This window comes from Leptodactylus fuscus, chromosome 6 (assembly GCF_031893055.1).
Source record: "Leptodactylus fuscus isolate aLepFus1 chromosome 6, aLepFus1.hap2, whole genome shotgun sequence".
In the NCBI taxonomy this organism is placed as follows: Eukaryota; Metazoa; Chordata; class Amphibia; order Anura; family Leptodactylidae; genus Leptodactylus; species Leptodactylus fuscus.
This window is the reverse complement of record NC_134270.1, coordinates 156,799,398-156,822,955: the sequence shown is the minus strand read 5'-3', so window position 1 is coordinate 156,822,955 and position 23,558 is coordinate 156,799,398. Positions and strand designations below refer to the sequence as shown.

At 47.2% G+C, this 23,558-nt stretch overlaps 1 protein-coding gene across 1 annotated transcript; it reads left to right on the top strand.

The window, feature by feature from the left end:
- The first annotated feature begins 489 nt into the window (after window positions 1-489).
- C2CD2L (C2CD2 like) lies at window positions 490-18,179 on the top strand. The gene is made up of 14 exons (XM_075277679.1): window positions 490-848; window positions 3,958-4,053; window positions 4,722-4,841; window positions 6,405-6,512; window positions 6,607-6,717; window positions 6,800-6,902; window positions 8,161-8,281; window positions 8,421-8,485; window positions 8,574-8,701; window positions 9,541-9,712; window positions 11,674-11,772; window positions 13,017-13,150; window positions 13,248-13,509; window positions 14,945-18,179. Exons 1-14 carry the CDS (start codon window positions 597-599, stop codon window positions 15,151-15,153), a joined length of 1,980 nt encoding a protein of 659 aa, XP_075133780.1. The 5' UTR covers window positions 490-596; the 3' UTR covers window positions 15,154-18,179.
- The last annotated feature ends 5,379 nt before the right edge of the window (window positions 18,180-23,558 follow it).

The window sequence follows — 23,558 nt, the reverse complement described above, 5'->3', positions numbered from 1 at the left end:
GCTGTTTCTGCAGGAATGCAGACATTTTTCTAATCTTGGGCATCTCTCCCAACCAACCTGGATTCAGCAAGACAGTCCTGGATTTTGGGTACGCTCCCACTGCCTCATGTAAAGGTGTAGGGGCCACAATGGAGACATATTACTTGTATGGTGGCATTATACAATGCTGGGGGCCAATAAAGGGTCTAGGAGGGATTGCCTGTAAATCTTTTGGTCTTGTGAATGTTGGATGGTATTCACATGGTGCTGTATATGAATTTTTTGCTACAATTTTTGGAATTGCTATAGAGGTGTGTGCAGTTTTTGTAACACAATCGCACTGTGTGACTAAACACCTAGGGTGTATGTATAGTCTATGTGAGGACTTACACGATCATCCTACAAAGCCCCTCAGCAGAGGGCGCCAGCACTCTCCAGCGCCCCCTATGTGCACAGTGCACGTCCTGCAGTGACAGTGTGGGGCGGGGCCTACGCAGGGGGCGTGGTGTAGACTCCTCCAGTGCAGGTGCGGGCAGTGAGGCCGGTGTATTCGGGCTGCCCCCGCCATGTCCTGAGCTCCTGTATCCGGCCTCAGTGTCTGGAGAGCTCCGGTCAGGATGGAGGGTGATCCGGGCTCCCCCGCAGAACTGCCGGCCGGCTCCGGGCTGGGCTTCGCGGCGCTGTTGCTCCTGTTTGCGGCCTCTCTGCTGACAGTGCTGGCCTGGTTACTGCAGGTGACGCGGGGGGCCCGGCCAGCACAGCCCGGGGCCCGGGGGCTTCTCACCGCCCTCTGCAGCTTCCCTTCTATCCGTGACAGCTGGAGCAGAGCCTGGGCACAAGCGCTGAACCGAGAGGCGATCAGGAGCCGGGTGAGTGGGGTGTGCCGGGCGGGGAGGGCGCTGGGCTCACTTGGCTCCTGTGTTCCGTTACACGGTGCTGGATTTGTCTCCTGGCCGCCACTGCAGGGACCACATTGACCTCTATAGGACTGATAATGGGACTGTCATTCTGCACATGTGACCGTCTTACCATAAAGGACTAAACCCCCCCTGTAGGTGCCGGAAAATCTCCAACCTAAATAACAGGTCACGTCCTCATTGACTGTCCCCGATTCCAGCACCGACGCTTGTATCCCCGCCGATATCCGATTAGTTGTCACCGGATTTCACCGCTAAGGAGGTCACATGATGACAAATGTGTCGTTTTCACATGTGACACAGAAGGGGTGGAAGCGGTGACCCTGACATAGGGGCCAGTCTATGGGGGAGTACTGTATGTTATTTAGGTTAAAGGGGTATCCTGGTCATTGCAAGTCATCCCTTGTCTTGTGATTGTTTAGGGTCCCAGTGGTAGACAAGGACTTGGTTGGGTTGGGGCGTGCAGCCCACCCCGGTCATGTTAGCGGGACCACCAGAGATGGCCGAAACCCAGCGCTCAGCTGTCTCCAGTGGCCTCCTTGTGATTGGTTGCATGCTTTCTGTTTAGCGAGGTAACCCATGTTCTTTGTAAACGTTTATATGATTTGGATAATCCCTATAAACGGGGTCTGTGGGCTCCCACTGAGGTATCCATCATTTTGATGGAGCCCCCCGATTGTAGTGTGGCCCACTAGGTGTCTGTTTCCCCTCTGTTTTGGTGTTCACTGCCTCATGTCCGTCCGTCTCTAGCAGTAGAGATACAGAAGTGAGGGGGGGGGGGGGTCTTTCATAGTCCCGGTGTCTATAACGTCACGTGCGGGGATAGAGAGACGGAGCAGCTTTGCCCCATACACGCAGCTTTGCCCCATACACGCAGCTTTGCCCCATACACGCAGCTTTGTCCCCTCGTACATGTGATGTCATAGACAGTAGTAGCAGTAAGGCCAGTGCTCTGTGCCCATCTAGGACACACAGGGTGGTTGTGGCCACAGATCATACTGGTACCTGGTTTTGAATGGGCAGGTTCAGATCTTGGAATCTAATGCAAAACTACTACCGTCCATTTATTTCAGGAATATTTCCATGGTGGATCGTTCTGCAAAATCTACTGTATGGACTCCCCCCTATAGGCTGTGCTTTTACGTAGAGATCTGTTTATCTCATATCCATATTGTATCCCATAAATACCCCTTTAAGGTTCATTGACGTAATTCGGTGATCCGCCATACTGCAGGGTGCAGAGATACTAGGGGGTGATAGACTGTGCGCTGCACCCTTGTATATGGCTGTGCCCGCTATAGGGATCCTTACAATGACATCTACATGAGATGAAGGGATTAGCAGCTCTGTAGGTTCTTGTGTTTCATGATCTCGGGATTATTATCTCCGTACCAGGCTCTGCCAGTCCTATAATCCCGGGTTATCAGAGGCTGCGGAGTCCCCTGAGACCTTCCCCGTGTGGCGGCTGACTACCAGCGTACAGAGTTCTCCCTCCTCTATATCCATTAGGGGTTAATCTTCAGCCCGTTTGTCATTTCTCTTACATTATTGGATGACTGATGACATCACCAAACCGGAATTGTTCTATGTTGTTCTTTGTATTTGTCAGTCTGCGCAAGTGCCTGGGGTTGTCTTAGTGTCGCCACGTAGATTTCCTCCACTTTGGATGACTGTTGAAGGACAATTGCAGAATTTGCAACCAAATCTGCACCTACCCTGGTTGGCCCGGACGGTTGCTGGGGGTCAGTTGTGGATTTACTTTTGTCGGTGATAGTCTTGGCACAGCAAAGTTCATTTATGGGTTTGAGAAATTGTACAATATTGGAAAAACATGGCTGCTTTCTTCCAAAAACAGCGCCACATCTGTGCACAGGTTGTGCATGGTATTGCAGATTAGCCTTAATTACCTTAGTGCAGCAGCAGTCTAAAAATTGTGCCAGTTTGCAGAATCAGGAGGATGCGGCGCCACAACCCAACCCTGAATGTAAATGCAGACCCGGGCGATTTTTAAGGGGCTGTGAGGACGCTCTTGGGACCTATAGAATGTATTATAGTCAGTCAGTCAGTATAGGGACATGTAAGAGGACACGACCAGGGGTCTCCTGATGTGTTACCTGGCGCGCTCGCTCTCTTTTTTTCACTTCAATGAATCTGTTTTTGTTAAGCAAATGACACGGCCGCCGCTTCTACTTTGCCTGCAGTTTCTCGGCGCTTTACATAACAGATCATTCTCTGATCTTTATCAGTAAACCTAGACCCCAGTATCCTGACCAGCAGGGGTCCGATTGCAGGAACCAGTCAGAATGGAGGGGCCCCAATAGTATAATGGCGATCTCTTCTGTCTATGGCGTAGAGGACTAACTTCAGTCCCTGAGTTCTGGGCTCGGCGGGAGCTGCACCAGCCATAGGCAAAACCAGAATGCCCCTTGTACTTGTGCCTATGTTAGAGCCCAGCTTGGGGTAAGCAATTAGGAGGTTTAATGGGGTCCTTCGGATAGGTCATCTGTAGCAGATCAGTAGAGGTCTAACTCCTAGGACACGCACCTGCCGCACCCAGAAACCAAGCACCCTCCAGTCCTTTTTGGCAGGAACCTAATAACCCGTCTGTGACCGTTTTCTGCATAGCTGGGTGTCAGAGGGGCACCTGGCTCTTTTTCGTGCTGAGGGTGGGGCAGAGACCAAAGGGGACCAGGTCAGGAACCCTTTACTATTGCTCCTGACTGGCATGGATTTCATTTGACACATGGCCAGAGCCTGTAAATAATTTTGGCACATCTTGTGCCAGCTGGGGACTGCTTACACTGGCTGGAATCATCATCCCTCCCTGGTTACTGCAGTCCTATTTCATGTAGGGCTGCAGTAGCCAGGTCCAGCCACTATACAGTGTGTGGCGCTGTGTACACTGTGTACTGAGCTGATTCTAGTGCCTGGCGCTCCCTGCTGGATATCAGACCCTCCGCACTATTGACCTGTCCTTAGGACAATATAGCCCTGGATAGCCCCTTTAATGGGACACTTACTTTTTTTCCTAATCTTCTTCTTTTTTTCCTTTCTGCCTCAGAGCTCGGTCCAGATGATGTTTGAAGAGAATATCAGCCTGCAGCCCACCGTGCACATCAGCCAGGTGTCGTGTACGCAGCACTCGGACAGCAGTATGGTAAGGCGGACATAATGGGTAATGGCGCTGCGGCGTGGCTTCATGGTCTTGTCACGGTGCAATGATAAATGAGAGGTGAAGCCACTCAGACTGGATGAGGATACAATATTCCTACTACTGGGCACGATGTAGGGACAAGGAGCCGCGGACCTCACTAAATGGAGGGAGCGGGTGTAATACGGTGCCTCAATGCTAAACAGGGCTCCACCCGACTGTCTATATACTCATCGGGAGGAGATCTACTACTAGGCTTGTACAAATTTCATGGCTTTATTTAGTTTATGGTTCTGGGTGTTCCCTATTTTGCAGGAACAGCATTAGGTTGTGTTCACATGTTCAAGATTTAGGTGCAGATTCTTTTTGTCCCCCTATTAAGGGATCTGGGTAAGAATCTATTAAGGGTAAGACATGAGAACCTGCCCTTTGTGTCTAGAGGGAGATGGTCTGTCTATCTTTTTAGTAGAGGATACGGGTCCTGGATCTTAGTGCACAGTGCCCGGATGGATCCACCAGTCGCATGGTCCTTCTGCAGCTCAGTCCCATTCAGGTGAATGGGACTAACCTGGGATACCAGGCACCGCCCCTGGCTCTGTACTTGGTATACAGTAAATCCCGATATCCCTTTAATCATAGGTTTCCTGTTTTCAGTATTTTCTTGTCTATTCCAGGTTTTCCTCTGCCATCTCTCTGCTGACACCGTGCGATTTCCAGTGTCCGTCACCCAGGAGTCCCATGCTGCTGTCTCCTGTGACACCTACCAGGTCTCCTTGACCATACAGAGTGCACAGGTGAGATTTTACCACCATACTGCTTTATTTTTAGACTTTTTTTTTTTTTGCCAATATTTGTGACACCATTGCAAAAAAAAAAAAAAAAAAAAAAAAAAAAGTCATTCACTTTTTTTTTTTTTTGTGGTGTAAAGTTAAAAATATTGCACACCTATCCTAAGTATAAGTCATCAATTTCAGATTAGTGGGGGTGCGACACCCTGCGTACCCTGTTATCAGCAGAGAATAGAGCAGGGAGCAGACAGTGCTGTTCTCTGTGTGGTGGTTGCCCAGTCTTTGCTGCTTAGCTCCATTTAAGTGAATGGGATCTGATCTACAGTATTCTGGACTGTCCACTACACAGAGAACGGCGCTGTCTGCTTCCTATGCCATTCTCTGTATCCACTACTCAGAACAGAGGATGCATGGTGTCAGACCCCCACCAATCTGATATAATTAGGATAGGTGTTCTGTATTTTTAGCCCAGAAACCCCCTGCAACTTTAGAAAGTCTTCACACCAGTCTCCCTTCCTCTGTGGTGATAGATCACAGTGTAGCCATATGTTTACTATGGGGTAGATTTAAAGGGGGTTTGCAGGACTTTGAAAACAGAGCTGCTTTCTTCTTCCCAGGACGTGACTTCATATCTGTTAGTTACATGGCCATACTGGAGGTGTGGTATTGCCGTGTTACCAATGGATATGCAGTCAGCCATGTTTTCAAAGTCCTGCACAAAGTCCTTTAAAGCCCAGGGTTATTCAACAGACATGCGATGCAGAACTGGAAGGAGTTTTTCCTACATGGACAGGTTAGTCACAGGTTAGCTGATCGCTGGGGACCTCTGGAATCCCCAATGATTAGTAGAACGGGGGTTCACCCCACTAAGTGACAGACTGCATGTGGCAAGTATCTGATTCCTAGGGACTGACCACCCGGACCCCCATTGATCAAGAGAAGGCGGATTACAGAGCACCTTACATGGATGGAACAGTGGTGACCCTACATGACCACTGCTCTGTATGGAGCGACAGCACTCCATTGACCCCATAGATGTGAGTGGAGTTATGATCGTGTATACTCACCACTGCTACATTCACATAGGAGATTTAGGGACCCCTGTCCTTGTGATTTTTGGGATCTTATCCATTGAATTTCCGCTTATCACTTATTCTGTTAATGTTATCGTATTATTCTGAAAACCCCTTTAACATCTACATAACAATTATATACATATGCCTTTTAATTTCTATTGCTAAAGCCTACCAAGTATAGGGCTAATCCAAAGCTGCAAGTGCTCTGAGGGCGGTCCTTCAGGCTGAAGTGCCCTCTGCATTATGGTGCTCCATAGCCCTGGGTGACAGCTGTAATATCCCATAGGGGTGTGTTAAAACTTTTACCCAGAAGAAAGGGGAGAGGATGTGGGGCACTTCAGGGTGAAGGACCGCCCTCAGTGCACTTGCAGGACCTGCAGCATGGGGACTGACTGTTCTCCAGGGCTCCTACTTAGCACAGTCAGCAGTTTTGCAGGGTGACAGCGTCCCTATTATACCAGTAACCTCATATCTACTCCGCTATTGTTTTCAGATAGAAATTCGGCTGCAGGAGTTGCAGCAGGCCGGCCTCCTGGTGTCGTGGAGTTTTAAGGAGTGTCCTGATATGCTTTTTCATGTTCTCCCCAAGCCTTCCCATCAGGTAGGTGCTGATAAGTGTTCTTCCTTCCGTGCTATCATTTGATGATTTGTTGTAGGTCCCAATAATTTTTGGAGACTGTTCTCTGTACCCGCAGAGTAGTGAAGGAGGCGCAGAACTCTGTACGGTTCAAGACCTAGTCCAGAATGCACTGCTGGCAGCCGAGCCCGCCATGATGTTCAACTTAAAGGCTCATGATAGTAATATGGTGAGTCTTGTGCTACTACTGTGCTGGATGCTGTTTGCTTCTGTATATGTCCTCATGTGGTCCTCTCCTCTGTATTCACTAGGGCATCTGTGACCGGCTCATTCAGGGATCCCCCACTAGAACAGACAGCCTGAGACTTCTTGTTCGCCAGCTGCTGCTTCGGGATGTAATACTGCAGGATCCAGGTGGGTTATCATTATATGCTTACGTGTAGATGGAGCAGATTTAGGCCTCTGCACATGGATGTTTTACCATTCAGGCCTCCATATGACTCAGGTTATTGTATATAGGGGAACATCTCCATACATAGGGTCAAAAGGAAATAGTTTGGTACTAGTGCTCCCAACCTGCTCTTGGTTTTCTTATAGAGAGCAATACTACATCCTTGACCTTTGTGCACACGGCCCTACTGCATGCATGAGTCTTTGAAGAGGACCTTTAGGGCTCCTTCGTATGGGCACAGAGGGGACGGATTATGGCGCATAATCCACGTCAAAATCCGCCCCCTCACAATGGTGGGATATATAGACCGCCAGGGTACTTTTTTCTGTGAGCGGCATGTTGCTGCTTACGGAAAAAAGAAGCGGGCTGTCCTTTCTTCAGGTGGATTCCGCGGCTCACGTGTCCACCTGGCAGCAACACTGTCTCCGGAGTCGTCCCATTCATCTGAGCCTGCTCCTGGAGGGGGAAGCCACGACAGTCGTGGCAGGCGGGTTTTGACCCAAGAGTGATACGGCTCCCCACGTCACTCAGTGCCAAAATCTGCATATACGCTCCCCGTGTGAATTTGGCCTAAATGTCCTCGGGAACATGCGGGTTTTATATAGTGCTAGAAAGCTGACAGTGCACTGAATTCTGCATACTGTTATGTGCCCCTGTGCCTTTACCAATAACTCTTCACTCTCAGAAGGGCATCCCTGACAGTCTAGCTGGGAACGCCCTTCCTGACAGTCTGTCCATAACTCTGTACTGTCTGAGGGGGCGTTCCTTACCGCCCAGCCATGGCACTGAGTGGTGAGGAACGCCCCCCCCTTCCCCTGACAGTACTCATCCAAAGACTAGTACTGGGGAGGTGTTCCTCATCCCTTAACGTCATGGCTGGAAGGTAAGGAACGCCCCGTCTGACAGTACACATCTATGGACAGACTGTCAGGAACACCCTTTTGACAGTGAATAAATGCACTGATATCTCTTCCCCCGGGGGACATAATGGGAAAGTCAACCGTCTGCTTTCTAGCTGTATATAAAACCGCATATGCCCGAGGACATGAAAGGTCCTCTTTAATTTAGCAATTGAGCAGCACTCAGCTACATGTCCCTTTAAGTGATAGGTGAAGTTCACAACACCCAGTCCCCACCATCAAAATTTTTGACACCTTACCATTGTGGGTGCTGGTGTCTTTGAACTTTCTCTTCATTCATATTCCATGCCATGTTTCGTAGATATCGAGCTGATATGTGAAGCTGAACTGGACAGCCCTTACCAGCGGAAGAAAACGCGTTGTGCCAGGATCCATAAAACAGGAGAGACCTGGAACGTCTCATGGAGTGAGGAGATGATATTGTGAGCAGGTGTAAGGGGTAACTGGGGTGTGTGGAGTAAGAGCGATTATCTATCTATCTATCTTATACTGGGACAGCTTTGGGGGGGGGGTATATGGCTACTTCTGGTGATCTGATGTAATGGCTGACTCTCCATACAGTGAGCTGACTCCTCAGAGCAAGGAACTGACTTTGAAGGTGTGGCAGACGGGAAGAAGTGCAGACAGTAAGTCATATTTGCAGCCTCTCCTCAGAATGTCCTATTTTCCCCGTCACATCTCAGTTTTCATCTGTCCTTTCTTATTTTCCTGTAGATATTCTCCTGGGTCACACCGCAGTGCCTCTGAGGTCTCCTGAAAAAGACCTGTGCGGGAAGCGGTTGTACCCACTGACCTTGTGCTCCACATTGCCAAAAATCACAGCACCATTCATATCTGTGGAGGTGAGTTGTGAGTTATCGGTAACACTTCTCAAAGGGGTTGTGCTCCAATACCGATCGGGATCCACACCAATCACAAGCACAGGGTCCTGGCTCGGGATCCTTAGGATAGGTCATCGGTAGAGGATTGGTGGGAGTCGAACACCCATGACCCCCTCTCTGGTCAGCACAGCAACCTGTACATTTATATAGCAGCTATGCTTGGTAGCACAATCCAGCCCATTCTCTTGAATGGGACTGAGCTGGACACATCATGTGACCGTTGAATGTGACATCACAGGGTCTGTGAAGCACCGCTTCAAACATCTGATCTACCAGGGTCCTGTGTGTCCGATCTCCACTGATCTTCAATTGCTGACCTATTTTAAAGATAAGACCTCAATTAGCAAAGCCCGTAATACCGCACGCACTGTCTGCAATATTATAGCGCAGCTCCATTCACTTGAGTGACAGCACACTTCTTGTGGATCCATTGCTTTCTATTAAAGACGAAAAATGGCGCTAATATGTGTGTGTATATGGTGTGTTTGTCTCCTAATAATCTATGACTTGGGCAGCACGGTGGCTCAGTGCTTAGCCCTGATACTTTGCAACTCTGGAGTCCTGGGTTCGAATCCGACCAAGGACAACATCTGCAAGGACTTTGTATGTTCGCCCCGTATTTGGGTGGATTTCCTCCGGTTACTCCGGTTTCCTCCCACACACCAAAGACGTAGTGATAGGGAATGTAGATTGTGAGCCCTGTATGGGACAGTGTTGACAGCACTGCAGAACATGTTGGTGCTATATGAGTGAGTAAAATACTAATAGTAATGACTTCTTCTTTTCCTTCCCATTTATAGTTTCACATACCAGAGGGGAATCTACCACGAGCAACCCTGGGGACACCAACTCAGAGAATTAATATTACCCCTACTAAGAAAGTGGAAATGGATCGCACGGTAATGCCAGATGGCACAATAGTGACTACAGTGACAACTATTCAGTCCAGGCCAAAGCTTGATGGTAAAATAGGTAAGTGTATATACAGTGTACTGAGCTATCACTTACTACTAGTAGTAGCCCAAGATATCCAGGATGGAGGAGTGTGAAGCAGACATGGGGAAGTTTAGAAATAATTAAGTAGAATATTTTTTTAACTATTTAAAGGGGTTCTTTGTGAGTTGGCCAAAAATTATGTCCATATGCCTACTTTGGCACCTACCTGCGTTCTCTTAGTAAGATATAGGAGCTTATTTTAGCTCTAGGGATAGGATTGGGGGGGGGGGGAATGGTCGCCTCTCCTTTTCTGGATGTAAAACCAGTCCTGGATGGTTTCCCTGCTGCTGGAGAGAAGCTGTGGTCAGGGCTTGGCATGTCGGTTTTTGCTTAGGCTGTGTGACAGCTGGTTTCTATGGACGGAACTTCTATAGTAACAGGGAGTGAACTGCAAACTGGCTAGAAGAGAGATACCAAGTGGCAGGAACTTATAAGGCAAAAAGCAGCAACATTTTTGATTAACCTTTTCGCTGCCAAGGGTCTCTGGAAATTTTGCACCTCCAGTATCAAGAGCAATTTTCACAGTTTTGAGATGGACAGATCAAACCTAAATTGCAACATTAAAAAAGCATCCAACCCCCCCCCCCATACCTATATATGGGACACCTGCAGCATTGTCAGAATGCCACTTGGTACTGTATACGATCAGGTACCTTCATGCAATTTTGATTTAAAGTGAATGTTTTATGAAAAAATGCAAATAATTGTATATTAGTTGTTAAAAGCGGAAACCAAACAAAAAAATTAAATGCACCAAACTTCCTAAAAATAAGAGTTCAACATGTGCAGAGTTCATACATATCACTATGGCCTGCACCTGCATGCATGTGTCTTCAGAAAATCGCTAGAACTGGTAGGAACAAAAATCTGCTTTGAAGCTGGAAATGTTAAAATAGTATCATCCTGTAAAATGTAGGGATTACACACCATGAAAAGTAAGTGAACCCCTAAACCCTATATATTTTTTTTGAAAGTACAAGACAACCTGAAGATTACAAATATCTTAATGGGTCATCGATAGCCACATCCACCTTCATGCAACTTTGCGACCAACACAAATAATTTTTTGAAAAAATACGCTAAAACACATATTTGCACCTAAAACTCATGTTCAATCTCAGATTCGTATACAAAATACATTTAAAATAATAGCTTAAAGGGATTCTACCATTAAAAAAACTTTTTTTTTTTAAGGTAACACGTCGGAATAGCCTTTAGAAAGGCTATTCGTCTCCTACCTTTGGAAGTGATCTCCACCGCGCCGTTCGTTTGAAATACCGGTTTGTACCGGTATGCTAATTAGTTCTCTCGCAGCGATGGGGGCGTCCCCATTGCTGCTCGAAAACCGACTCCAGCGCCGCCTGTCTTCTGCATACTCCCTCCCTTCTTCGGCTGGACGTCAGACGCCTGCGCAGTAGGGCTCTGTTCGGCGGACAATTTAGAGCTTTATATCTTTGGACTGCATTAACATATCTTGATGCTTTCAATTGCATTTTAAAGAGGAGAATCTCATCTTTAAAATGATTCTTGATGATTGAACTTAAAGTTTTGGAGAAATTCACTGTTGAAACGCTGTCGGGAATTGAGATCTGCAGTTGGATCTCAATGTCAAATAGAGTTTTCAACAGTGAATGGCTCCAAGACTGTAAGTTCAATCATCAATTTCCTAATGTAATTTTAAAGATGAGAGTCTCTTCTTTAAAATGCAATTGAAAGCATCAAGATATGTTGATGCAGTCGAGAGATATGGGCATTAGTAGGGAGGACGTAGTAATTACGTCCTCGGCTACTGAAGTGCCACCTTGGGAGCACGTATAACTACGTGCTTGGCAGCGAAAGGGTTAAAGTCCACTACACATGTTATAAGGAATGGGATTAAGTTGTCTGAAAAGTTAGTGACCATTTGGCTAATCTTCTGTTTGATGTTTTGGCTGCAGATTCTCCGGCCAGGTCACCATCTAAAGTAGAAGTGACTGAGAACAAACCAGTTTTATTTCCTCGAAGTTGCTCGCCTGGTTCTTCTCCAAGTGGCAGTGGTAAGATACCGTTCTATTTTTTTTTTTTTCTTTAAAATTCCTCTCTTATTTTTGTTACTTTTTTTATTGGTTTTAATTCACAACAATTTAATTATTTAGTGTCAGTAAATCCAGTCCTGCCCTGTTTCTCTTTTTTTATTAATTGTAATAAGAAGTAGGATGTCAGCTCACCCGTATGTGATGGTATACTACAGGGTGGGGCTGTGTTTGTCAGAGCACCCAGTGCCACGTGTGATGACCACAGGCAGAGATGCCAGGCCCAGCCACACCCTGGGTACACTGAACACTCCATGTACATTTGTATATGCAGTGTCTGAATAATTTTTGGTTCCTGATATGTTATTTAGACACTGTCATGGGTGCGGTGTCAGAAAAGGGGCGTGACTCTGAGCTCTGACACTGGCTGCCTCTGATTAGGGCTCTCAATCACGCCTCCTGCCTGACCCCGCCCATTTGACTCACAGAGCTTAAATAGCTAATCAGGTACCAAAACTACCTGCACTGGAGCTGTAATCCCTTGCAGTCGCATAGAAGTTAATGGATTGTCGCTCACACAAGCGCACTGGTACACCATTCAAGGAAAGGCTTTAGAGGGACGTTTGGTTTCTTCATCCTCCTGATCCCTGGGGGACCTGGCGATCAGACACTTATCCCCCTCTCCTGAAGCAATGCACCCTCACCGCTGTCATATGTTTTTTTCTGGAAGTATTGCTGCTTTGATGCAAAACGTAATTTAATAGGTCTCGTCGTGGGTTATTGATGGAAAATGAGGAGATAGAAATGCAAATAATTCCTACATCCAGCCTGAATATATTCACCCTGCAGAACTTTCCAGGCCTCCGGATTTGGTTATCTCTAAGCTGGTGCATTTGCAACCAGTTAACCCTCTCAGTGCTACTACATATTACATCTATGCAGCAGTAGGGGATGTGCTTCAGAGCTGACATTCCCTGACTTCAGGGAAGTATAAAGGTGGCCATCCACATATATGTGCCCCAGGGGATGTAGGGGTAGAGGAATGATCAGGCTTGTTGAATTTTAACATGCCTGATCCTCTATTGTCTAGGAGGTAAGTTGAAGCCAGAGCTGCTTGTCCGTGGCTTAGTCTCCTTACATGCATGCTTGGCTCAACTAAGTGTGCATGTGTACGCCTATGGTATTTTAAACAAATGTCTCAAGTGCTCTAGTTTTTTTGCAGCACTTACTCGCTTTCAGGATGCTAAGACTTGACCTTTTATTATCAGGTGGCTCTCCGTCATCCATCAAGCTGGATCCCGTGGCGGAGACGGCTATTAGACAACTAACAGAACCTGGCAACAAGTCATCCAAGAGGACGCCCACCAAACGTAGCACACTGATAATATCCGGAGTGTCAAAGGTATCACTGGACCGGGGGCTCATTTTTTTTTGTCATCTTTTAGTTTTTTTCCTTCCATATTTCAGTTTTTTTGTCATTTTGATCCTTTCCATTGCAGGTACCAATTGGTGAGGATGAGATGGCGCTTTCTCTGGGATATGCCGCTTCCATGGATGCCTCGCTGCAGGGCACTTCCACATGTCTTCAGGAGTCCTTAACAGAGGGCTCTGCCGAGTTTCCTTCTGAGGTGGCGGCTTCTCACAGTCAAGAAGATGATGCCACAAGGTCAGACATCTCAGACCGACCGTCCTTGGATGATGTGGAATCGGAAACTGGCTCTACTGGGGCTTTGGAGACGCGCAGCCTTAAAGACCACAAAGGTACTGATATTGTCAATATTTTATTATAATTTTTATTGGATTTTATTACTTGTTGAAACACATTGCCAAATCCTTTATATAAATACCACAAGCCTGGCATATACTTGGGGGGGGGGGGGGGCAATTTAACTAAGTAGGCCATAGATATCTGATCAGTGGGGGGCGACAGTCGCCACCCCAGATCAGTTGTTTGGGGGGGGGGTGCATCTACCCTGGGAACTACAGTGGCTGGAGGTGTAGTGCCCTGTATCATGGCCAGGTGCTGGTCTGCAGCTCGGCTCCCATTGACTTCGTGTTACTGTTGACCTACATGGAGTTCATACGTTGCAGTAGTATTCTACGTGGCCGAAAAATATTCCACTGCTTCCTCCACACCACTGCGTGTCAATAACTTTAACATATGTGCTAAGGAGATTAAAAAGATTCATTAAAATGGTGGCATCAATCTCCATAAGGATACCGCATTGTGATTGGTACAGAATGAATACTGCATGCAATTCTCAAATTCCAAGTCCTCTGCATGGTATAATAGAGGGGACGCCTAGGAAAAGATCTGACACTAGGATGGATAAAAGTTTGAGTCCCAAAGTAAGTCAGGGTCAGCTATTCAGAGTAGTGGGCAGGTCCTGCATGAATGGAGGGGCTGCCTGCACTTCATTTGAATTGATGGGTTAGCATCATATCAAAGTATTGTTTTGTTATCGAGAACCACTTCGTATCGGTACTGAAGTGAAAGTTCTTTTATTGTGACAAATTTTATTGCCGTGGAGCCAAGACATGTGGTACACTGTTGTTAGATGTGGTATGCTCAGCTTCTCCTCTATGGACGTAATAGGAACAACATGAAATAGCAAAGACCAGCTGGTCACACAAGTTCTACCCTAAGGACCGGGACTTGGGAGCAGCTTTAAAGGGGTTGTCCAGGACCTAAAGGTAATCGATACTGATGAGCTTTTCACAGGATAGGTCATCAGTATCCGATTAGTCACGGTCCCATACTCGGACTCCATCCCAGTCAAGTGTTTCCACCTTTGGAAGCCATATACTATTTATATGGTTGGGAGCAGTCCTACTGATATTGAAGTAAATGGGAGCAGGTCTGCAGTTCCAGGCGCCACCACTGGGGTCCGTATACAGTGTCGGCTCCCATTTGAGCAGGGTTCCTTCAGCCTAGTATATGGCTTCTGGCTGCTGAAACTCCTGCTCAGGCAGAGTCCTGGTGCCAGGCCCTGACCCATCTTATAGTGATGACCTAACCTGTGGATAACTCATCAGTATCCATTACCGTCAGGTCCTGGACAATCCCTTTAAGTGTTTTCCTATATTTTATATGATCTCACTATCGGCCTAATCTGCCTGTGGTTAGTCAGAGACTTCTACGTTTTGTGTGGCGAATATTCTCTATGCGCTGACATTGATTTGTTCTCTATTGCAGTCGGATTCCTTCGGAGCGGCACTAAACTCTTCTTCCGCCGACATCACCGGGAAGCCGGTCTGAGCCAATCTCACGATGACTTGACAAATTCTGCCGCCGCTTCTCGTAAGAAGAGTGGCAGCTTTCCACGGCGCCTGTTTAAGCGGTTTTCTCTTAAGTCCAAATCAAAGCCCAGTGTTAATGGGAGCGCCCAGGCCGGAGAGAAGTGATCGATCGGGAGAGTTTGCTGTTCAGGAGACCATTTGTCTACCTCTGTCCTGTTACTGCATGCCTGCCAAGCTGCCAGCCTGCGACTATGGGTGTGTCGTACAGCGCCCCCCAGGAATCAGGCATTGAGAAAAGCAAGAGCGTCTTGTAACGTATCCTGATTGTGACCGCCAGGTCAGTGTGTCGGCGCATTATATAGGAGTGCTGCTTCTTATAAGGAACTGGGATTGCAAGTTTCTGACTTGTCTTCTGGGATCTTAATACTGAACTGTAATGGGATTCTTTAGCTCTGCGCTTTGGGTGAATTTTCACGTGTCCACTATTATAAAGTACGCCTGTCAGCGGTATGGCGAGCGGGAAGAAAAAAGTCCAGCACTCAAGGAGTCAACGGGAGTCCTCCTTACTTGTCAGCTTGACGTTTTGCCCGCCAACATCTCTGTTTCCGTATGAATAGGGGCAAAGCCAGGAATGATAGACTGGTGGGAAAGCGAGGCTTCCAGTGTGAGAATAAGCCAAATTTTTATTTATTTATTTTTTTCACATTGAATATGAAGGTCTTAGAGATTTTCAAGAATATTGATGGCTCATCCTTAGGATAAGTTATCCATATGAGATCGGTGGTGGTCCAACATATAACTTCTCAACTGGTTGAAGAGATTGCAGCATTTGGTTGAGGACTGAGGTTGCTTCGCTGTATATGAAGCATGGTGACGTTCGCTCGAATTGGGACTGAACCGCGAAAAGGTCACGTGACGAATAAACCTGACCGCACTGGCCTGTGAAGTGGAAGCGGCGCTCATTCGGGTGTCACGGATAGGGCATCAATATTAAATGCTTAGAAAACCCCTTTAGGCCGCGGCCCCACGGACCGGAAACGCGAATCCCATCCCCACTTTGCGGAAAAGATCGCAGCATGTTAATTATATCTACGGAAACGCCGGTGGTTTTCCCGTAGATATAATGTTAAGAGAAAGTCCGCAGAGGAAAACTCCGTGAACTTTCTCTTAAAAGCGCTGCGGAAAGAACCACAATGCGTTCACGCCGCGGTTCTTCCCGCAGCGCTTTAGTGCTGCGGATATGGCCCGTGGGGCCTTAGCCTTAAAGAGGACCTTACACCTTTCCTGGCATGTCTGTAAATAATTGTATTCCCCACAAAATCCGGTAATAATTCTTGAGCAGATGTTCTAGTCATGGCCGTTCCTCAGTTATTCCTCCTAAAACAAAAGGGTGTTACCATTCTGTTTTCCAAAGGGGTGTGTCCCTACATTGAGCGCTGTTGGACAGTATCACTGTGCACACTCTTCATAAGAAGGAATGGTAACTCCCAGTTGTCAGTTCATCTTGTATTTCTAGGAGGAATAATAGAGGAACAGAGTCTTGTCATTCATGCTTGGCCCCTCTGACTCTTTGAGGTCACCACTGAGTGTCAGGATACACTATTTGAACAAGGACCATGGTAACGCCCAGTTGTCTGTTTAGTCATCCATTTCCAGGAGGAGCAACAGAGGAATAACACCGGTCTAGGAAAATAAGGAAAATACAACCATATAATAGACAAACATGTCAGGAGACGTGACATCCTCCGTACCGTAACTTCTAGTATAAAAATGGGAATCCTAACGCGTCGGAGCCCCCCGAATAATGATTGATTGGAGAGAAAATATTCCATCAGGTCACACTGCCTGTAAATGACGACTCCTTCCTCCTTTGCTCTGCTGGCCGGGGCACGCTGTGGGGCCTGACGTTCTAATGTGTGTATGCCTTTTTAATATGAAGTTTTCTTTGTAGTGTATTTAATGCGTAAAGAGATAAAGCTATTTATTTGCCGTATTTATTTTAGGATCTGTCGGCTAGGGGGTAAGCAGCCCGGCAGCAAAGGAACTGGCAAGTGACTAAAGGAGGATGTGCTGTAATAATATATAATGTGAAGGAAGCGGTCGCCTCCCGTATAGGTCTGAGACTGTGCAGAGATCTCCGGTGGTCTCCAGTTTACAATCTTAATGTGCGATCATGTCTGATTCTCTTCTGTGCATGACTGATGGGTTTTATACATTATAACCATTGTGCAATGCTCCTTATTAAAGGGGTTGCCCAACCACAGCAACTTGCCCCCTATACACGATTGAGGTTAACCTGGTCGGTGGGTGTCACCTCTGCTGAGAACTGGGGGTTTTGGGAGTACTTGGTCAGCATTCATTTGACAGGGGACCGCCAAAGATGGCCAAGCTCGTGATCAGCTGTCTCCGCCAGTCTCCATTTAGATGACTGCAGTGACGCACGCTGTCCAACCAAGCGCTCCTTCAGAACTGGGGTGCAAAACGCCCACCGATTAGTGATTTGCCCCCTATCCTGTGTATAGCGGGTGATTTGCTGTGGCCGGACAACCCCCTTAACTGTATCATTGGTTACTATAGGACTGGAATCGCACATGCAGGTTTTCATGCCTCCTTAAGTCTTCCCTGGTTCCTCAGGCTGGTCGGTTTTTTGAGCCCCTTCCAATGACCATGTGACTGATGCAGCCAATCACAGGCTGCTTATGTCATGTGTCAACGTGTCAATGGTGGAGCTGGAAATAAAGGCCCTTGCCGGGCGAACACGGACGTCTCGACATCGATATGGCAGTAAGTGAGTGCACTAGTAGAAAATCCACAACAATATCGGCAAAGCTTGATATGGCTTTCCCTGCAGATTCTGAGTCTGATTTGCTCCTAAATCCGACCAGTGTGAACTGAGCCCAGGACCTCCTGCAGGCCGAGGCTCATCCGATGGGGACTCTGATGCTCAATAAACTGCGCGTTTGCCGTGCAGTTCTGGTACTAGTAGTGGTTGTCACATGGATCTGTATCAAACCCTTCATCTGTATAGAAGATTTCTGATATATATTTTTTATTTATTTTGTCTTTTATGTCCAAAAATTCATGCAAACTTGTGTCCGGATAGGAATGTGCTGAAGAACAATTGTAAAGAATTGGTGAAGTGTGCGATGAAGGTTAATGTGTTGGGTAATAAAATAAAGTGAAGGATCTTTCATTCTTGTTTGATGATTATGGAGTACGTCTGTGTGCTGTTTCTGCATTCAGGGTATTGCCTGGGATCACTTGGGGCTGAGAGGTTACAGGGCATTCAGCCACATGGTCTGTTTGCAGCTCAGTCCCATTCAAGTGATGGGACTGTCCCATTTAGAGATATCTACCACTGCTCATCTCAGAGGTCTCCAACTGAATTAAGGGGGGTTTGGTTCTTCACCAAATTGGATAATATGATTGAGATCAAAAAACAGGAGAGGCATGGAAGACCATATTCAATACCTGAATACTTGGTTGTGCCTTTTGGAGTATGGCAGCGTTACTCCATCTTGTTGAAGCCAAGTACCCCCTCATGAACAGTTCCTACTTAGTACCCCCAACAGATACTGTGGTGTTGGCCATACAGGAAAGAATGGTACGAATACTGCAAAAACTGTACAAGCGTCGCCCTTTGAAGGAGGCCATCTTGTTACCATAAGGCAGCTACTCGGACTAAGGCATCACCAAATGAAAGGGAGAAAATACAAAACATTGTTGCTCTGTTGTAACAAAACCAATGGGCACATAATCCAAAATGCATAGGGAACAAGTAAATGCGTGAATGTGCACCCTACCCCAATTTCCATATTTCATACCCCATATTGAGGATTGGGGATTGGGTCTTCCTCTTAACAGCATTGCATCCAGACATCATGGCAAGATGTTCTCCTAGACCCAAGTAGCTCTACTCTTCTTATTGGACCGCACCATTGGTTTGCTATATAGAAGATTTGGTCTGTCCTTATAGAGACTTATTTCTTAAATCCCCTGCCATTGCGTTCCATACCAGTCTCCTGGATCGTCTTGTAAATGTGATCATTTCCTTTCATACAAGGCTGTTTTTGGGAAGACATTTTTCCATAACCATACACCATTAGAGCATAACGTATGGATATGGGACCGACCTTCAGTGGGTAGTAAAGAGACGCAAACCACAATAGGTAAATGATCCAAAAAAATACAAACCCAATAACCCAGAATTACTAATCGTAAATTTAGACGTATATTCTGGAAATACTCCAGATTTATCGCAGTGACTGAGGCGAGATGATAAATCTGCCGTATCTTTACACTTTCTATTCTGCATTTATACCGCACTTTAGTTGTCTTGGTTTGTACCAGAATTTTTCAACACCATTTTTGGTGCGTTGTAGCAAATTTAAGCCTCACCCCCTTTTTATGAGAATCTACGCCCATTTGTCAGAAAATTCTAGACGCACCATGTTTACACTAGTGTCTGGTCATAGCCACAATGGTAAATTTGGGCCAATGATGGGTGTCAAGTGGCCACAGCTTTATTTAAAACCAAATGATGACTGTTGCAGTAGTAGTCAAGCGAGGTGTTAGGTAAGCATCTATTGGGATTCATAGAGACGGAGAGACATTGGGGCCCAGGAGCGTCTGGTTACATCCCTGGTGCAGAAGTGTGGAAGGGGTTACAGCTGGCCATGGCCAATTCATCCAACATTCGCCCCTTAAAATACCGCAGACAAAATTAGGTCAGCAGTGTTTGGTATTTTTAGCCAGCAATTGGTCGAAAAAAATCCGTGTTTCGCACAATCGGCCAAAAGCAGCCAACCTGAGAGTCCCCATCCAAATCTAATGTGTATGACTGGCCATGAGAAGAAGACTATATGTACTACGGTCTGACCATCTGAAGGCAGTGGAAAGAAGCAGGGTGTGAACGAATAGGAAACTACTCTACAATAGAGATGAGCGAGTACTGTTTGGATCAGCCGATCCGAACAGCACGCTCCATAGAAATGAATGAATGCACCTGGTACTTCTGCTTTGATGGCGGCCGGCCGCTTAACCCCCCTGCGTGCCGGCTACGTCCATTCATTTCTATGCGAGCGTGCTGTTCGGATCGGCTGATCCGAACAGTACTCTCTCATCTCTAGTCTACAACTCTCAACCCTACAACTTCTTCAAACAGCCTATCGGTGGAGTTGCCAATAGATGAACCTCCACAAATCTAATATTGATGACCTATCTTCTATAAAATCCTGCTGATAGCCTTATAGATGACTGCTTTCTCTGAAGAGCTAATACTTTTCTTGGAGCTTGTTTATGAAGTTTTCTTAAAGGGAACCTGTCGGTGGTTTGAAACACTAAACAATCCACAGGTCCATATGGACTGGGGGTTTAGTGCCCCAAATCGCCCTATTGGAAAGTTATCTGCATCTGCTGTAAAAAATATATAAAACCTTTACACTCCCCATGCAGGCAGTGGAGTACAGCTCAGCTTCATTGCGCATGCGCCAGACCTTGGGCAGTGAAGTCATGTGGGGTACGTCCCAGCTTCACAGAAAGATTGTGCGGGCTCCATTAGCACCAAATCATCAGACTCATCTCTAGGTAAGTATAAAGGTTTGTTTTTTGTTTACAATAGGGAGAAATAGGGCACTAAGGCTGAGTTTACACAGGGTTTTATTTTGGTCCGGAACCTGAGGCGAAGGCCGCCTCAGGTTCCGGTCCAAAATACGAGTAGCTGAGATTGGATGCTGCTGCAGTACACCGGCATCCAGTCTGCACTCCGCTCCAGATTAGGCCCAAATGAATGGACCTAGTCGGGAGTGTCTTTAGGTGGACTCGCGAGGCGACTCCGCCTGAAGAATGAGCATGTCCGTTCTTTTTTCCAGGAACCGGAACAAACAGCTCCCAAAAAAAAAGAACCGACTGCCTCCCATTGATTTCAATGGGAGCCATCTTTTTGGTCAGGATTTTGAGGCTGATACGGCCTCAAAATCCTGACCAAGAAACCCTGTGTGAATTCAGTCTGATGCTCTGGTCCTCAAAGACCTGTGGGTAGTTTAGTGTCCCAAACTGACCTGACAGGATCCTTTTAAAGAGGACCTTTCATGAGTTGCGGCACATGCGGTTTTATTTACTGCTGGAAAGCTGACAGTGTGCTTAATTCAGCGCACTGTCAGCTCTCCCGCTCTGTGCCCCAGGTGAAGAGCTATCGATCCCGGTACCGTAGCTCTTCACAGACAGAAGGGTGCTCCTGACAGTCTGTCAGGTACATACATCCTTCTTCACAGCAGCGCCTATAGCGCTGTACAGTGTGAGCGGGGAGGAACACCTCCCTCCCCTCCTGATAGACGCCCCCCCCCCCCCTCCTTGTCCATAGACGAGTACTGGGGGAGGCCTTTTCCCCCGCTCACACTGTACAGCACTATAGGCGCTGCTGTGCAGAAGGACGTTCCTGACAGACTGTCAGGAATGCCTTTCTGACTGTGAAGAGCTATGGTACCGGCACAATAGCGCTTCACTGGGGGCACAGACCGTGAAAGCAGACAGTGTGCTGAATTCCCAGCGGTATATAAAACCGCATGTGCCCCTTAAGGATAGGCCATCAATATTAGATCGCAGGGGTCAGACCCCTGAAACCCCCTACAGATCACCGGTATTGAGGCAGCGTGGGAGAGCGATCCTGTAAAAACTGCAGCATTGACCCATTGAAGTAGGGCCGCTTTAACTATTGTTGCAACTGAAGCGGGCCCTATGGATGCAGGCCCCCCCCCACAGCCGCCCCAGATCAAGCGGGACAGTCCCACATTTTGGGTGTTGTCCTGCAGTTCGGGCGGCACGCAGTGATTTCACCTCCATCCTTAGGATACAGATAGAAGTTGAACACTATAGTGAGATTTTGGCTGATAATGTCTGTGCCAGGGAAGCGCAAGGAGCACCAAGCCGCAGACATTACAGTTGGAGCCTGCAGGTCTGTGGGAACGCGGTTCAGTGAGTAAGATTTCCTTCTTGTGTAGATTCTCCATATAATGTCTGCCCCCTGTACTTCTTAGGAATTATCTCTTCTTTATTTCCTCTTATTTCCAGTAGTTTGTGATTGAGACTGAGAAAATGTCGAGACTCTGCAGATTGTTTACCAATGTAAGTGACAATGAGGGGGACGCGACTTTTTGGGGAGACTGCCAGCAGTGGAGTAGGTTCCTGGTGATGTGAAGAAGCTAATAGTAAAAGGATTACACCATGAAATGACTTCTCCTCTGCCCATACATTGTTATCATGGGGTCTGGGCTGGATGGATAGCAAAGAAGTCATTTTTATGTATAATCCCTTTAACATTGCTTTTCCCACCTGCTTTGCCCCCAAATATCTTCTCCAGCAGGGGGCGTACATAGAACATAGTGGAAGGTGGAGCATGACGGGGTTCGTGTTATATGGTGGGATCTCTGCAGCCTGAGGGTGGTCACCAAGTACTATACGCAGCACATGGTATAGATGTTAGATCAGGGCCCCGAACTGCAGCCATGGTATACAGACCTGATGTTGTTTTCTTCATTTTCAGATTCTATCATTGGATTTCTACACGTTCATTCGGTAAGTACCGTAACTGCATTTTTGGTGACTGTTTCTCATACATAGATCCAAACCCCCTACAGCTACATGAAATAATTCTGGCTCCCTGGAGCCACCACTAGGGGGAGCTGACTGCATATTCATACAGCTAGTATGGACTATATAACAAAGTGAGCTCCCCCTAGAGGTAGAGTTACTAAAACTGTCTTAAAGAAATTGCCTTTGTCACCCATAACAACCAATCCCAGTGCAGCTTTCATCTCATATACCTGGCTTGAAAAGATAAAGCTGTGCTGTGATTGGTTGCTATGGGCAGCAAGAGCAGTTTTCTATCTGCCCTTAGGCATACCTCCCAACTTTTGAAGAACTGAAAGAGGGACAAAATGTGCGGCAAATTTAGCCCCGCCCACTTTTGTGTTGACTCCGCCCACTCATTAATTTTTCATGTGCCCGCACACAGTATAATCCTCCTACAGTCACCCTTAAATTATATGTCCCCCCTCTATCTCTCCCCCAGTTTCATATACACCCTTCATCTGCCCCCAGTTTCATGTCCCTCCATCTCTGCCCCCAGATTCATGTCCCCACATCTCTGCCTCCAGTGTCATGCCGTCCTCTCCTTCATCTGCCCCCAGATTCACGTTCCACCTCCACATTAAACTTACCTTCTCCTCCGCTCCCTCGCCGCTCTCTGCCCGCCTCTCTCGCTGACACATGCGGCTGAAGGAAGGAGCTGACACAGGTCAGCTCCTCGCTTCGCCGCTGCCCGCCTCTCTCCCTGACACATGCGGTTGAAGCTGCTCGCGTGCTCGCTTCGCGTCTCTCTCGCTGACACATGCGGCTGAAGCGAGGAGCTGACCTGTGTCAGCTCCTCGCTTCGCCGCTGCCGCCGGCTCCTGGCTTGTACATCGCGTCTACAAGCCAGGAGCCGGCAGCAGCGGCGAAGCGAGGAGCTGACACAGGTCACCTCCTTGCTTCAGCCACATATGTGTTCAACTCAGATCTGCGTCCTCTGGACG